This window comes from Mytilus californianus, unplaced genomic scaffold (genome assembly GCF_021869535.1).
Source record: "Mytilus californianus isolate M0D057914Y unplaced genomic scaffold, xbMytCali1.0.p SCAF_13, whole genome shotgun sequence".
In the NCBI taxonomy this organism is placed as follows: Eukaryota; Metazoa; Mollusca; class Bivalvia; order Mytilida; family Mytilidae; genus Mytilus; species Mytilus californianus.
The window spans coordinates 13,836,689-13,854,658 of record NW_026262615.1 but is presented as its reverse complement, the minus strand read 5'-3'; the positions used below and the strand labels follow the sequence as shown (position 1 = coordinate 13,854,658).

General features: G+C 31.5%; 1 protein-coding gene across 1 annotated transcript in view; it reads left to right on the top strand.

Annotated features, from left to right (window-relative positions):
- Positions 1–1,388: 1,388 nt before the first annotated feature.
- LOC127723209 (MAM and LDL-receptor class A domain-containing protein 2-like) overlaps positions 1,389–17,970 on the top strand; it is a 101,065-nt gene continuing 84,483 nt past the window's right edge. Inside the window, exons 1-6 of the mRNA XM_052229733.1 lie at positions 1,389–1,609; positions 9,102–9,163; positions 12,137–12,259; positions 12,477–12,659; positions 14,315–14,389; positions 16,876–16,980. Coding sequence (XP_052085693.1) covers positions 1,528–1,609; positions 9,102–9,163; positions 12,137–12,259; positions 12,477–12,659; positions 14,315–14,389; positions 16,876–16,980 — 630 coding nt within the window. The 5' untranslated portion in view covers positions 1,389–1,527. The remainder of the gene's footprint in view (positions 1,610–9,101; positions 9,164–12,136; positions 12,260–12,476; positions 12,660–14,314; positions 14,390–16,875; positions 16,981–17,970) is intronic.

Genomic DNA, 17,970 nt, shown 5'->3' with positions numbered 1-17,970 from the left:
GTAAAATGCAGAAAAAAATAAGGGTCTTTATTGGGTACTAGTATTCATTTCTGTAATTTTTAATATTTAGACCATTTTTTCTCAATCCATAATTCTTTTTTGTCAATTATTATCTATAATTCTTTATATTTAGTTATCCTATTTCTATCTATTGTTTGTGTATTTTGGGGGTCTATTTACTTTAATGTTGTAAATCCTACCCATGCCCTAAAAAATGTGAGATAGAAATAATAAATGACATAAATGGACATTTCTTTCCAATAGTTTGGACAGGACCTAATGTGACTCAAGTACTAGATTGCGTTATTATTTTATGATAACTGCTGTTTTTCACTTTATATTTATTAATCATTCTGTCATTTGACCTTTAGTTACCAACAATAAGATTGGACCAAGAAATATAATGATCTACCCTTTAAGAGGGTCTGGAATGGGGGTATTCATTTCTGTATTCTTTCTTTTTTTGCCATATTTTTCATTCTTTATAATTTTCGCCAAAAATTGTCTATTCTTCAATGTTAACACACTACTATATTTTCTTTTCTTTTTTTAATTTTTGTGTCATTTTGATGAATTCTCTATTCTTTATTTTTTATCCATTATTAGACCCTGCTTTAAGACTGTAAAAGTACAATAGCAATTAAGTCACAAACGGGAACATCGACAATGACAAGAATATACATGTAACTACGTAAATCCCTTAAATCCGTTATCCCTTTCAAGGTACCATGAACAACTTTCAGACCGTAAAGGTTTTGATTACACAGATTTATTATTTTTTTTTGTTATCACATAATAAAGATTTTATTATAAATACATGTTTTCCAACTCAAGAATAAGAATTAAACAAACAAACAAAAAATTTAGTTTTTAAACGGGCAATTCATGTAATAAAGCTGAAGGTCATAAAAATGAACGATTAGAAAATGTTTGTAAGTTATATTGAAATGTTTACGACTTTAGATTTTTTTTTCTCGAAAAATATATTTCCAACTCAATTCCAGTGTAGGCTGGTCCTCGCCCTTGCAAAATACGGGTATCTCAGATACCTTTGTTGTCATCTGTCAGAGCCAAACAGATAAAGGACAGGGAACCAGTCTAAATTCCAGTGTTGAGAAGTAACCTTAAAAGAATAAATTATTGTACAGAAATAAGAAATAAAAAAATGAGGCAAATCAAAATGAATAACAAAAAAAGGAGATGTCACTGGTATGACTGAGAATGAGACAAAATTCAAATTCTTTATTACATGTAACTTTGAGCCTTACGGCTCATCAGTGTATTAGACAAAAATGTGTGCTATTTTAAAGTCGCCCACTATGTCATGTTATTTGGTAACGAGAGTTTAGGGGAATATACCACCGCACGGGTGGATGGTTCCAGGGTATATAAAGCGGGACTTCTAGAAACCTAGTGATAGACAGGATAGATAGAGTTCTTGAGATAGTACGCAAATATAACGGACCCAAGAACAAGGCATTGGCGGTTTCTCCAATAGATACTTTTCGTGTCTTTATTATTTTCAATATGAAAATTACATTGTTTTGTGTGTTGGTATTTTGGACGATTTGTTCGACTACATCGAGGGAAATACCACAACAGTATTTACGTAAGTAGAACATTTTTACTCGATTAAATTTACAGAACCCTTTTTTTAAAAAAAAATAGTGTGCATCTTGTATAAGCTGCCATGATTCCAATAAACGTTTTAGGTCTGCAAATTAGCTAAAATACTATTCACGCCCTGTTTATACCAGATATCGGTATGACAGATGCATTAGGTAACATAGATAAAAATCTTGCAAAATCCATTGTATCAGGTTGGGAAGAACCCCCAAACGAAGGATATCCCTTAAACGAGGGATTGTCCTCAGACCAGGGCTTATTTTGTTGTTATAGAAAAGAAAATAGAAAAACTAAGACTTTTAACTTAAAAGGGGGAAAATTCATTATATTTGGAACAACTTTTCTAAAAGAGGGGTCCTTTTATTTTCAATAAAAAGGAAGATTGAAGTCCGTGAATATTCCATAATTAATGGACATGTTTTGTCGATATAATACCAGATAGACGTATTGTTCGTTTGAAGAAGTTTTTTTTATTGTTCTCCTTCATCGGTTTTGATACTGTACCTGTACAGTATGCATTGTCTGTGAATTAGGTGGATTCAAACGGAGGTCTTTCTCCCAAAAGTTTGTACAAAAAAAAATATAAAAGATGCTCAAGATTCAGTCGTGAGATCATGGAACTCATACACTTCAGAATTCAGATCATGTGATTGTAAACAGTGCCTCGTCCAGGTGAAAAAAGTTTGTTCGTGGATACTTACCTTTGTAACCACTCGTTTCAAAGCTTCAAACACAAAAATAAATATCTTAAACATTTGAGTCGAATTAATTCATTTCTTATTTCTTCGACATTTTTTTTTTTTAGTTTTTGAAGTCATATTTCTCGCCTTTGTTGGTATTATAACATTCAAAGGATTTAGAAATCTGTTATAAATTGATTGTATATAAATAATAAAACTAAAAAAGTAGAAAAAAATGACAGGTCTATGTCCTACTTTTTGAGATAAAATTAATTGAAAATTGGGCAGGAAATGATTTTCTCTAGATTTTTCATGCATTCAACATTGGCACCTTCTGTCTTTAATTGTGATGTCATAATAAAGTGGAATTTCATAAAGTAAAAACTGTTTTTTAGCTGAATTCTGCACAATTTATGACAGTTTTCTGAAAAAAAACAGTGGCGCCATTCCTTCACTCAGAATATTTTTGCTGAAATATTTTTTATATACCATATGTTTACTTTTTAATAAAAATTTCAATGGGCGAGGGGTGGCGTCACATACAAAATCATGAAAGAACGTCGAAAAATTGACAAAATGTCTAGAAAATTAAATCTATTCCTATTTCAGGCTAAAATATTTATAAATATGAAGCAAATATAAAATTTTCATTTTATACTTTTAAGTATCATACATTTAGCAATGCATACTCATTAGATTTAATTCAATGATTGAGGTAAAAAAAACTTTCGGGGCCGTTTATTGGGGTTCCTTACTCTACTCCTTTGTTTTTTAAATGAATCTTGGATGATATTTATGGCAAAGAAAAAAAGTCTTCGCTATCATGGGTTCTGATTGATTGATTGTTGGTTGCTTAACGTCCAGTGGAATGGGTTCTGAAATTGCACTTCTGTGTTGATACAAATAATCAGTGATGGTTATAATTATAAATTAAATACAAATAAGATGTGGTATGAGAGCCAATGAGACAACTATTCATGCAAGTCACAATGTGTAAAAAGTAAACAATTATAGGTAAGTACGGCCTTCAACACGGAGCATTGGCTCACACCGAACAGCAAGCTATAAAGGGCCCCAAAAAGACTAGCGTAAAACAATTCAAACAGGAAAACCAATGGTCTAATCTATATAAAAAACGAGAAACGAGAAACACTTATGAACCACACCAACAAACGACAACCACTGAACATCAGGCTCCTGACTTAGGACAGGTGCATATAAATGCAGCGGGTTTAAACGTTATAACAGGCGCCAACCTTCAACCTAACCTGAAACAGTGGTATAACATTACAACATAAAAAGACACACAATAACATGTCAATTGAAATTGCTTAACTCGATCAAAAAGACAATACACAAAAACAAGTATACACTGAACGAATAAATTTGATCTATGACACAATACAAATAAAATAAAAAAGATGTTTCAATGTCAAAAAGACAACTTTAGCCTAGGACAAAATGAGGTTATACAATATATAAATGTTTACAAAACTTTTAATTTACAAAATGGGGTTATACAATATATAAATGTTTACAAAACTTTTAATTTTTCGACAAACTAAGGATTTTCTTACCCAGGAATAGATTACCTTAGCTGTGTTTGTCAAAACCTTTCTGAAATTTTGGTTCTCAGTGCTCTTCAACTTAGCACTTTTAACTTTTTTTATTCGAGTGTAGACGAAAAACGCGTCTGGCGTTCAAAATTTTAATCCTGGTATCTATGATGAGTTTATGTACTAGTGGGTGTACGCTGATCTTGACGCTTTTATTTTGCTTTCACTTCTTTAACAACCATTAAATACAAATCAAAAGATTGCAATAGTGGCTGATTATAAAAATTTTAAAGGAGGGTATAGAATTAGATGTTATATTATTTTACTTATAAAATACTTATAGATACATTAATGCCACTTTACTTTTCAGAAACATAAATGTTTTTAAATGACTATATAAAACTGACCACGAATACCGTTAGGCAAGAAAAATACAAATCAGTATTTAAAACTTTCAAAGGAAAAAATTCAGATTAAAAAAATAAACATTTACTTACCCGATTTTAAATAATTTCCCTCATTTAACTTTATCGAAATTCGATAATAACATTTAATCTAAACTTATCTGAGGGTTACAAATATTCGTTTTAATTTTGACAATATTGAGTCGTACCTCTCATCCGAATCTGTGTCCTTTATAGTATGGAACGCTATAGCAGACAGTAAAATATTTGTTATATTTCCTATTTTGTAAATGAAAATTTCAACATATATCTATAACATATTATATCCTCTCCTTTCTTTATTTACAACAGAATTTGTCGAATTAAGAAAAGAAAAAAATTGTCGAGTACTGTGCCAGTCGACGGGTGTTACTAGTTGGACCTGACCGACTCACCCGGATGTGAATGTGATTTTTGGGAGTCAGTACAGGAGCCATCCACCCGATCGGTTTTTGTTTCTCGATCTTTTAATTTTTGTAATTGTTTGTATTTTCGTCATTTTCCTTTTGATAATGGTGTTTTGTGTATTTTTTTCGACTTACAATTTAGTTATTTAAATCAACTCTGTTCGCAGCTTCCTACATTTTATAGCAATAGTTCTTATTATTGTCCTCCTTGCTCTGTCGTACACCATACTAAAAACGTTAAAGCTTTCGATCCAAAGAAGTAGTTAGTTATAATCAAGTTATGTTATTTTCTCGCTAAGTCGAATCATTTTTATTATAATAATCACAATTTCAAATGTATATCCCGGAATTTAGACATTGCGCTTTATTTAAACGTGTTTTGCGGTTAAGACTATTCGATTTTATAGGTGTACTAAATATACTCACATCCTAGATACACTTGCTATTGCATCCTGATTCAACAATTTTGAGAACATTTCGTAATTGACAAATAACCTAAGCGTACCTTTAATTCATTTCTATTTTTTTTTTTTACAATTTTAAGAGTTGAGCGCTCAAAACATTATGTATGACAGTTGCTGTTCAAAGCCAGGAATCGATTTCACAAAAAAAGTTGCAACTAATATTGATCGTAAGTCAGTCTTAGTCGTATGTTTTTTGTGAAACCGACTACAGGAGCCTATCGTCCAGTGGTTGTTGTTGGTTGTCGTCTGGTTTAATTGTTTTTTTTTTCAATGTTTTTGGCTTGACTCAGGATGTTTGTTTGCATCTTTTTACATTGATATACCTGAGGCTTTGTACAGCTTATAATATTAGCGGTATAAGTTTTGCTCATCGTTGAAGGCCGTACGGTGATCCTTATAGTTATTTATATCCTTGTCCTTCGGTGGGTCACATTGACAACCATAGAACATCTTCTGTATCATTCGCATAGAGCATGCGTTAAATTCACCAAATTTGCTATAGAAGCTCCGGCTTCCCCCAACAATAGAAAATGAGCGCCGTGAACTTGAAGGTCATTGACAGTGGCGTTAAACATCAACAAATAAAAAGTTAAGTGGCAGCTGATTTTTACTGTCCATTAAGTAAGATGATATTAAATATCAAAAAAGGAAAACAAATTAAAATAAGAAAAGAAGAATATTTTATAAAAAATATCTTGGATTACACAAAAGAGGGCTGACACGGTAGGTTAATTTCACAAATCCTTTCTTTGTATGTTTTCCTTCACACTTTTTTCATCCTTTCCAGGCCCTAATGTTTACCCTCTATATCCCTCATCCCCACTTTGTTTACCCCTATTCCCCACATCCCAACTTTTTTTACGCCCATATCTCACATTCCAAAAGCGTGTCACCTAGGGCTCACAAAAATAAAAAAAAAAACGGCATTGCGAAAGCGTCCAAAAAATTGAGAGAGAAAGTCTGTTACTGTATGAAGTACTTTTTATATCTCCAATGGCAATTTTGAAACACTAGAGGATCTAATGCATCATAAAACACTTAATCTAATAATCTATGTTTTTGAATGAGTATATACACGTATCTAATTAGATATAGATTTAATTCCTCGGAAAGCCCATTTAAGGTGATTAGTTTATACAGTTTAAGTGTCAACACCTCTCATTGAGGTATATCTCTCATAAAGTTGGCAGGTCTGTTTTGAGTGTTTTAATCTCAAGTTAAACTGGTCCTAATGTGTTCAATGTACGGAAGGTCTTTCACTCTCACAGTTATTTTAAAATTATAATTCAAATAAAATGCAATAAAGACTATGTCTAAATTTATAGATATATTCTATCTACGTATAGTAAGAATTCATACTCGTGGTGTCATTAAACGGTATTATACCATTTGCATGTTTTGGGTGTAATGATGCTCAGCAATAAATTAAGACGCTCAACTTTGATTTATACTTTACAATTTATACATACGTAGCTGCAGGGGCGGATCCAGCCATTTTTAAGAGAAGGGGTTCCAACCCAGGATAAAAGGGGGGGGGGGGTCCCAACCATATGTCCCCATTCAAAAGCATATTTCAACTGTTATCGCGAATGAACAATATTTATAATGATAGAAAATTGTATGCTGGAAAATGAAAGTAAAATAAAGTAAACTTAGATAAATAAATGAATAAATAAAATATGAAAATTGAATTATATTGCATTGCTAAAGTTTTGAAACAATACAGGTGACGTAAGATTAAGTAATAAATAGTTTCGTCTTTTTGGTAATAATATAGTCAGTAATCTCATTTCTAGAGTTCATGTTAAGTAAAGTTTAAACTATTTTCAATTTAATGTTAAAGTATGAATTTATATTCTGATTTAGATAATATATTTCAGAAATTCTTCGCGTTTTAAAACAGATAAATATAAGTTTCTGAATATAAATACCAGAGACATGTATATCTCTGTAAATACCAAGGATATATGAATCCTTGTAAATGATCGTAATTTAAATACATATGCCTGTTATACAAAAATATAATGACTAAAATTCATCAATTCAAACGATTATTGTAATGGGATAACATGAAATCAAACAACTGTCTGTAAAAAAGTGAAATGACGGGTTTGTCCAATCTGCCGCCATGTAATGAATCATTCAAAGATCGGCATCATTCCGAAATTGAAAACAAGGCATACCCGTCAGTGCTTCAGGGCTTATCAATTTCCCGCCAGAATTTTTTGGCTTGTTTACTGCAAATATGATTTCCCCTGAAATATCTCAAGTTAAAAACAAGGAACTAAGACATCTAAGCTGATAGACCATGTTTACTGGATACCATTACCAAGTTCTATCATTTTGCAAAGTTTTAAGAAAAATCCTTGACTATGCATAGAACACTAAGTCTAAGTTACGAAAGGTATTTACTCATAGTCATATATTTAAGGCACTGGCTACGGTTACATGGAAATGTAACAATAATATAAAAATTATTGTTACATTGGAGACTAATTGCCGGAATGCAGGGTTGGGTAAGGAACCGATTAATTACGAATGTAACAATAATATTTGGGTCTACGGTTACATTGCGTTATTGTTACATTAACGCACTGCAATGTACGATGGGAATACTAATAGATATGTATTAAAATAAAACTTGAAAACTTTTATTTGATATTTACAATATTGCATACAATATTTTGATTTTTTATTTACAATGACCGTTTCTACAAATCCAGTATGTTGTTTTTGGAGCATGTTTTAGTCTGACACATTTTCCGTGAAACCACTCTGACTAAGCAGCCATCACAAACCAGTGATACGGCAATGTGCACGCTCTATATTGCATACCGTACAATTCCATTCTGCATTTTCCCTTTATGAAGTTTAAGAAACTTTCAATGTCTGAATGCCATGCTTCAGGTGAAAAATATGTTGTTACTCTTGCGATGTTTACATTTTCGTCCAATATTTTTTTTGGAAGCATGTTAGGTTGTTTAAATACAAGTCAATTGTGAAAGCAATAATGTTGACATTTGCCGACAGATTAAAATTGGTGGAAACAGTGTTTTCATTTTCAGAGTCTAGATATTTTGTGATCATCAGTCGTGACAGTACATGCTCTATTGAACAGTTCATTAAGTATTCATCAATAGTGATATTGAACTAAACTGTAGTAGTCATGATTTTTAACAACGCCAAAACAATCAATACTTATTCGCTGAATAATATTATTATTATTAATATTATCTAGTACATATCGAAGAATTAAGCAACATAACTATAGAAGGTTTAAGTTTAATAAATTTATCATACATTGCAGTCTTTAATGTAACAATAACGCAATGTAACCGTAGACCCAAATATTATTGTTACATTCGTAATTAATCGGTTCCTTACCCAACCCTGCATTCCGGCAATTAGTCTCCAATGTAACAATAATTTTTATATTATTGTTACATTTCCATGTAACTGTAGCCAGTGCCTATATTTAAGGTACTGGAACTGGAGCATGTGAGAATGCATCCTTTTCACTTTACCATGTTTACATGCTAGTTATCATTAATTATCTATTCTTTGAAGGCTAGATGAGTGTGATGGTCGAGTTTGGTTTGTCATTGACTGCATGGGCGGATCCAGCCATTTTAAAAAGGGGGGGGGGGGGGGGTTCCAACCATACATTGTATGTCCCTATTCAAAAGCATTGATCGTAAAAAAAAAGGGGGGTTCCAACCTGCCCCCTTGGATCTGCCACTGGATTGGAATAATTGAAATTTGCTGTATGGAGCCAAATCTGGGACATAATATATGTATAATAAAGTCCAGTCCCAGGCCAAATCGTGCATATTTATTTGTTCAGTTTCTGTTGTATAGTCATCATAGAAAATAGATGTAAATTACAAGTTGATGATTGAGAAAGAACTGTATATTTCATTTGCAGGAAATGCCAGAATAGCAAAAGAGTTGAATGAACTGGAACAGCTATTGAAAGAACGAGAATATGTAAGTACTATAACAGTTCAAGTCGTGTTGCTTCAGGAGGGACGTTTGAGAGGGTTTGGTGCCCTGCCTGACGCTCTGCCTGGTTTTGTAGAATGTTTGGGCACCAATCCCCTTTTCCTTCGTATTTTATAACACTCTGTAAATAAGCCGTCCGAATTTAAGTTGATTGATTTGTTTTTAGATATAAAGTTGATTTCTCCTTCAAATAGTGTAAAATTAATGAAATTGGTCCAGAAGGCAAGAGATGATGGGTTACCATAATCAGTAAAGATCACCCAATTAAATGACTATCTGATGAACATGTCAAGGCTGGGTTAAAGACTGTGGCATAATGACCATTAAGGGTAAAAGACAGGATGTAGCCCATAGCATTCTCGTTGATACAATTTCATTTGAACGTTATTGTTTAGTGATATAGTTATCAGTTTCGTTATTGGCTTTTAACATCAGTTTTTAATATTAGAATAAATTGACCATGTTTACCTCTAGGACTTTACTTTGATAAGATATTCTCATTCAATACAGGTTTATTTATATATCAATATTTGGCAAATGAATATGTGGTTGTATTAATATCAAATTCAAATCAGATCTTAAAGATTTTATCATCTAGGTCTCTATTTCTTTCATGATGTTAAAATTTAGAAATTAATTATCTGGACGTTTACATGTATTTGAACTTGACATAAACTTTTACATGTGTTTTATCAAGATATAGATTTGATGTTGATTTTATCTCTTGCTTTTATTGGTTATTAAAGTCTGGTATGAAGTTAACATGTACATTGTACTTCAATGTCAATTTGTGTATAATTTGACCTGTAGTGTCAAATTTAAAGGTCTTTTTGCACATTTCTTGTTTTATATTATACAATGTTATAAGGAACATGCAAGAATATAAGAATAAGAGGACATAGTTTGAGACAATTCTCCACCAGAAGCTAAATGACTTAAGAAGCATGTTTTATGAATCTAATGTTAATTGATATCAGGCCAAACAAATTCTAGTTGTTTCCTGCCTCCTTACCTATCTTTTATATTCATGCCTTAACAACATTTATGGACGATTTTGGTTTTTAAAAAGTTAAGATTCCAGAATATTTCCATATTATAGTCTATGTAATATAATTTAAAATAAATGTTTCCATGGGACACATATGATGCCCCCGCTTGCATATCATATAAAGTTATTAAGGGATATAAAAGTGACGCTACCCAAATTTGTTATTAATCTGAGTTTTGTAGTAATAAGTATTGTGTATAAGTTTCATAACATTTGGTTGAGGCAAACTTAAGTTAGCAAAATATTAACTTTGACCCTTTGACAAAAATATGAAAATTTCAAAAAACTTGAACCACACACTTTATCGGAAAAATTTCATTGGATAAATAGCAGTTTGACAAACACTAATTTTGATCATTGAGAAGCTTAATATTACCATAACAATAGAACGTGATTAAAACGTTCAGCTGATTTTTACAGAGTTATCTCCCTGTAGTGTTAGGTACCACCTTAATTGACAACTTGACCACCATTCTGTAATTGTAATGGAGAAAAAAATGACCCAAGACATCAAGCAACCAACATACAGACACTAGGTGTCAATACAATACAATACAATACAATACAATACAATACAATACAATACAATACAATAAAATATACAATACAATATACAACATACAATACAATACAATACAATATACAATACAATTCAATACAATACAATACAATATACAATACAATTCAATACAATACAATATACAATACAATATACAATACAATATACAATACAATACAATACAATACAATATACAATACAATACAATATACAATACAATACAATACAATACAATATACAATATACAATACAATACAATACAATACAATATACAATACAATACAATACAAAACAATAAAATACAATATACAATACAATTCAATACAATACCTTAGGCTTGTAAAAGAAGTGTGATTACATTTAATAGTAACAATCTTAAGATCTGCCATTAATATCCAATTCTCCAAATAACATGCATGAACAGAAAAGATATAAAATATAACAACCACCGACAAGGTAGAACAGGAACATTCAAATGTGTTGTGGTTAAACCTATGTACATTTTACTTACTGTAAATTCATAAATTATTCCATTTATTATTGCGATATTTGAAGAATGGAAAAAAAAAATGCAAGATTAAGTATTGCAATTTTCTAGAAAATATGTATACAGTTATCAGTATAATTATATTTCTCTAATTCTTCGTCAATTTATCCCTTTCTGCACCCATTGTATAAAAAAAAATTTAATCAACGTGTGGTTCGTTTGATCTCAGTTCTTCATTGGTTGAAATCTGATTATGACGTCGAATTTTCTTGCTTTCCTCTGAATTTCCTATTGTGACGGCATGAAAAAAGGCGACATTGCCTGATGACGTCACATAGAAAGAACACATCTTTTTGCAGATCATTCGAAAGAAGGAACAAATTGTTCTGATTATTGCAATACTCACGTAGTTGCATTATTCACATTAATAAAACCTCACGATGATTCTTAAATTTTCTGTATTCTATTTAACAGTATACCTGTACTCTACAGAGCATGGAGGACTTGTTATTTCTACCCTTCTATAGTTGTTACGGGTAGAACTTCTAGATAGTCCCCTATGCCCACCCTTTGGAGTGGGTATGCTATTTGTTTAATATTTTCGTTCCTTTATTATATAAGAATTGATCGTACAGTACAACGAAGTGGAAAAATTAGAAATTGTTTCTAAAATGTTATGAATGATCATGATTGGTGGGTAGTGGGTAGGCCCTAACTCCAATAATACAACGCCCTTAATCATCAGCGTCCTCCTTAATAGAGTGATGGTAGTGAGTTGAATGTAACAACTAGATTATTGGGGTTAGGCAGGTGTTAACAATATCCAGGTTAGCTGTAATGTACACTGATGATTTTATTTTATAGGAAACACAAAATCCAAGTGATGTCGAAGAAGGAAGGCAGATAGCATGGCAGGAACCAGAAGAAGAAGAAGAATTGGAGATAGAAGAAGAAGAAGTGGAGATAGAAGAAGAAAGGGAGCTCGAGGTAATTATAAATGGGAGTAAATTAATTTTACTATGTACTGTTCACAGAAATTTTGCACCGCAACAGGAAAACATGCAGGCCCATTTACAGTATTTGACCCATGAACACAACAAACTTTTACAAAGTGAACCAATAAATAAAATAATTTTTTTCTTCTCAAAATATGAACGTTTCTTTATGCATAAATGTTTTGATTCAAATTGTTTTTTTTTATTAGGTCAGACAAGGAAGATTTGAGAAATTACAGACTCCTCAACGACATCTTGACAGTCCTAGCAAGTCTTATGCTAGGAAAATGGAAAAAGGCATGCGAAAACTTACACAAAGGGAAAGGTTGGCAGAGAGAAAGATGAAAGAATGGAGGAAATCAAACGAAGCACAACCTATAGATGATCCAGAGGTATTGAGAATATGTCATAGTACTGCAACTTTTATGTTTAAGGCATAAACAAGTGTTTCACTGACCTGACCAAAGGTCTGGAAATGGTAATATTTGCCGGTCATGACCTAAACTGAAATCTATTTGTCCTAAACGCCAGTTTGGGATTTAGGACAAATTTAATTTTTTTTACAGAAACAATTTTGACTATTTCATTGAGATCAGGTTTCTTAATAGCCATTTTTCACTTGTTTTTGTTTCGTAATCCCTTTGCTTTGATAAAACTGCCACTCCAGTATAGTATGATAATCCTGATAACTATATTAATGCCTCAGGGAATTATTGGCTAATGATCGCTAATCACTTTTTACCTGTGTTTTTAATTCACACCTGGTATTGATCACATGCTCAGACCTAATACATAAAGAAATGAAAATACCATGGCAACTGTCTTCATTATTTCATTACTTTTCAGCAATTCTGATTTAAACATTAAAACTTAATTCAATTTACGTAGAAAAAAAGTCTTTAATTTTCACAAGTTACACATGTGCTTTATTTACTAAAATTGTAATACGCATGTGTGATATTGTCTTTAGCAGATTACACACTTAATTGTAAATGTAAAAAAAAAGTATTTTATAAAATGATTTCATTCCAAATTAAACGAGTGTAACTATTATCTGTTATATTCAAAACCTTTTAAAGGTAATGAAATTAAAACGACAGGGATTTCCTGTCAATTTGATAAACAAACTGAATCCTGCAAATAAATCCGGAATTATTACTCATACTTTTGTATAGTTGCGTAACTTTCGGATTTAAATTTGGCTTCAAAATCAAAAGGGAAACGTTAGCGATGTCTGAGAAATTAACCATTTTGAGTCATTAAAATCATTTCAATTTTAATTTGTTGCCTTCCCTAAACAGTTTTTGAACGTTTTTAGAAATATGGTAAAACAATTCATGAAGTTCAAACAGTCAATGGAAGTTCTTTAATGCTATGAATTTAGTGTGATTTTGACAATTTGAAAAAGGGTGCCAACTTTTAAGTCATCTCAAAATGACCGAAATTTGTGAAAAAAAATTCCGTATCCTTGGACCTGACCAACCCTAATTATTAGTGGCTACCTTAAGAATGTTTTTGGGTTGTTGATAAGCAAGCACTATTACAGTTTAGACTGTATAACCTGATTAAAGACAAGTTAAAAAATTTGGGGAAAAAAAATATTTGTGTATCTACCGTCCCCAATTTTCTAACCATGTTATTCGAAACAAATTATTTTTTTGGTTATCCAGATGCTAGCTGCTAGCTGTTGACCTCTGATGGTTTACTATTTACAAGAGTTTTCCCTTTATTGTAATTCCACTGCCACTTTCTTACTATTAACATTACTATATCTACTTTAATTGTCACATGTTAGAACCCTGCATAAGAATACCAAATAAGGTCATAAGATTTTGATTTCCAAAATTTCATATCCTTAAATGAATTTGGACATGAAGATAATTCTGGATGTCCTCCTAAGAAGGCTGTACTTGCATACTGTTGTTGATGTCAGACCAAGAACAAACTATTTTACAATTTGTTGATATTTAGAAAAGAATCAAACATAGAAAAGGATATAAATCTAAAAGAAGACTAAACAGGTTTTTCATTATCTTTTCCCTTTCAGAAAATTGATCCAGATGACCCTGTATCTAACCTGCTTGAAGGTATGCTAATTGAGAACAATGGACATCGTCATCGTGTAAGTAATTATGCAGTTATAAAAGATAATTTATTATCGTATATATTCTAACTAATTTGATTCCTTTAGAAAGAGTTACAGGGTCAACTATATTTTCAAAGGTGGACTGAAAACAGAAGATGATATTGCATGGGTGTTTTAGAAAAGTGATATTGTATGGTTATTTTTAGAATATCTGACACAATCAAAACAACCAATCAAATGAATAGCTTCTCTACTTGTGGCTTATTGGCAATAATTATATAACATTTGTTACCTATGTATGAGGTTGATACCAGGATATATCTACCTAAAGTAGTATATCGATCTCCGACTATGTCTTCAATTAATATACTACTTTCAAGTCGATATTTACTCATATCGACCTTATCCAAAGGCTATAATTTTATAACAAGATTGGGTGTTCCATGGTACCATAGTAACATATAGAAAAATAAAGCTCAAGTTGAATATTGATTTTTTTCTATTTTATGATTATTTCTTTAATTTTTATGCCTACGCCGTCATACTATAATGACTAAACCACTATAATGAACCTGATTAATCTTTATTATTTCTGTAGTCATTTACTGACTTTGATTGCTGATCCAATGACACTTAAATTAATGTTAAGTTAACACGCATATGCAAGTTTTAAGTAACTATAAATATAAGGCCAATTTTGTTATGCCCACCTACGATAGTAGCGGGGCATTATGTATTTCAGTCTGTGCGTCCGTTCGTCCGTCTGTCTCGCTTCAGGTTAAAGTTTTTGGTCAAGGTAGTTTTTGATGAAGTTGAAATCCAATCAACTTGAAACTTAGTACACATGTTTCCTATGATAAGATCTTTCTAATTTTAATGCCAAATTGAGAGTTTTGACCCCAATTTCACGTTCCACTGAATATAGAAAATGATATTGCGAGTGGGGCATCCGTGTACTATGGACACATTCTTGCTTTTACATTTAACAAATAGATAGTCTGGGGTTAAAGTTTGTTACACAGCAAATACTTTGTCAAACCTTCATCGAATTTTATGGAATGTGTTTATGATTAAGAGATAATGTCTGAAGCACACTTTTGAAAATTTATTTTCATTTTGAGTTTTTTTCTGATAGATGGACTGTTTTTACAGGTAACATTTACTGTCAGTCTGGGATTAAATTTTTTTGACATGATAAGTTTGTAAACCTTCATGGATTGTTATGAAACTTAGACAGAAGCTAATCTTCAAGACCAAGAAATAGAATCTCAAGAGAAAGTTTGAATTTTTTTTTAACATTCTGTATTTTACTGATAACTGGACTCACTTTTTAAGTCAACATTACACTTTTACACTGACAGCAGCAATCTGCGGAACCCCTTACAAATTTTTATATAAGAATATTTTATTTAACTGTTGATAACAAACATGATCTATTATTTTTAATTAATTTAACTTTAATTTTAATTTTGTAAACCAATCCTAATTAGGGACATATGCATACTAATCACATCATAAGTGTGAAACCAGAAGATAGAAACAAAAAGAGATAAAAAAAAAACCAGTAAATTGATATTTTTGTTGTCTATAATGAAATATAAACAATGTGAAGGATATTATATTGTTTTGATATTTTACAATTATTGACTTTTGATGAGGTTGATACAATGATTTATCAACCCCTGAGATATGATATTCATCGAGGATAATGGTCAAGGGTAAATGTCATATCTCTGGAGTTGATATATCATTGTATGAACTGAAATCAAAAGTCAACAATTGTTTTATTATATGACTTTTTATCCTTCTCCAGTTTTCTAGTATTTGCTCAAGATACTTTTAAAACTTTGTCCTGTTTTTATACTAAATATATCATCTGCTTTTGCAGTTGCTAATTTTCATAAGTTGAAATATTCAATTTAGTTTACTAAAAAATAACACACTGAAAACAAGAAGAGAAAAAAAACCCACTGAAAACAAGAAGAAGAAAAAAACGGGAATTTACATGACGTCATAAACCTATGCCATTGACGTGCTTTGGAATATCTATATTTAGGTACACAGGCGCTGTTTCAAATCTTATATTAACCTCTTGTGATTTTTTCTACGGTCGATGAATATAATGTTTTATCATTGTTTATCAAGGAGGATTTCCTATGCTTTTAGCCTATGAGAAAACAGAAAATTTATAGTCATCTAATAGCACTTCTTGTTGACCGATTCAGAAATCCTTTTAGTTTATCAAAGTTTGTTAATGTTATTAAAATTATTTCCTTTGTATTAAAATATTTAAAAATGTTCATGAATGTTCTTGTCATCACAAGACAGAAAGAAGTGACATTTCTCATCAATTTCATTTTTACATCTGATGTATAATATTTCTTCTTTTGGCAGTGGATGGATTTAATGAATTTTTTTTAACCATGTAAACTTCATGAAAATACTATAGAAAATTCTTCAGAAGATAATGAAAATAGTAATAAAGGAAAAATTACCTGATTAAATGTAGTTATAATCAACAGGTTCAAGGACTTCACCCAGAAAACAGTGCTAAGACGTACGGTGATTCCCACGACTCACACAGACTTACACCAGAACAATCAGCACAACTTGAGTTAAAGAATACAGTGAGTAGATTTTACAACATTAATGGCAAACCAATGTTAGAAATATACCTGTCGTTCTTCATACAAAAAATCTGAAAAGTGAAAAGTCTCTCAGTAGAATTTCATCATATTTATTTATTGTCAGCTTGACTTTCATTTTTCAGACTTACAATTTAGTTTTCATAGTCTAGTACAAAGACACCAGATTCTGAGGAATTTTCCCTTTTTTTTTCCTTCAATCTAGAGAAGCCTATTATAACTGTAAACCAACAAATTTTGGTGAGCGACTTATTTTTAGTGACTTTTGCTAGTAGAAAACAACACAAATATAAATTGTCATGAATGTATCAAACTTGAATATTTTCTTAAAGGAATACATCAAACGGGTTATATAACCACGATAATAAGTATGATATAAGGATAGGAATACCCTTTACCGTCAGGCATCAAACAGTCATTTTTGGCAACTGTTAGTGTCAAATTGGTTGAAATTTTATCTAATTTGTCAGAGGTCTCAAATAATTATCCTTACCGTTATTTTTGAAAAGAATTTAACGTGATTGCTCAAAATCAGTGTTTTTATGCCCCATCTAGGGGCCTTATGTTTTTCGGTCTGTGCGTCCGTTCGTTTGTCTGTCCGTCCATTCGTCCGTCTGTCCCGCTTCAGGTTAAAGTATTTGGTCAAGGTAGTCTTAGATGAAGTTGAAGTCCTATCAACTTGAAACTTAGTACACATGTTCCCTATGATATGATCTTTCAAATTTGAATGCCAAATCAGACTTTTGACCCCAATTTCACGGTCCACTGAACATAGAAAATGATAGTGCGAGTGGGGCATCCGTGTACTATGGACACGTTCTTGTTTTTTATTGTCATAAAGAAAGTGTATATTTTATCGTCATGCACCAAAAATTACCGTGAACGTCATTTGGCAAGATTTTTTACAGTTATTCGTCATGAAGGTACCCCCATTAAGACCCTCAAATAAAGAACTTGTGAAAATATGTTTGT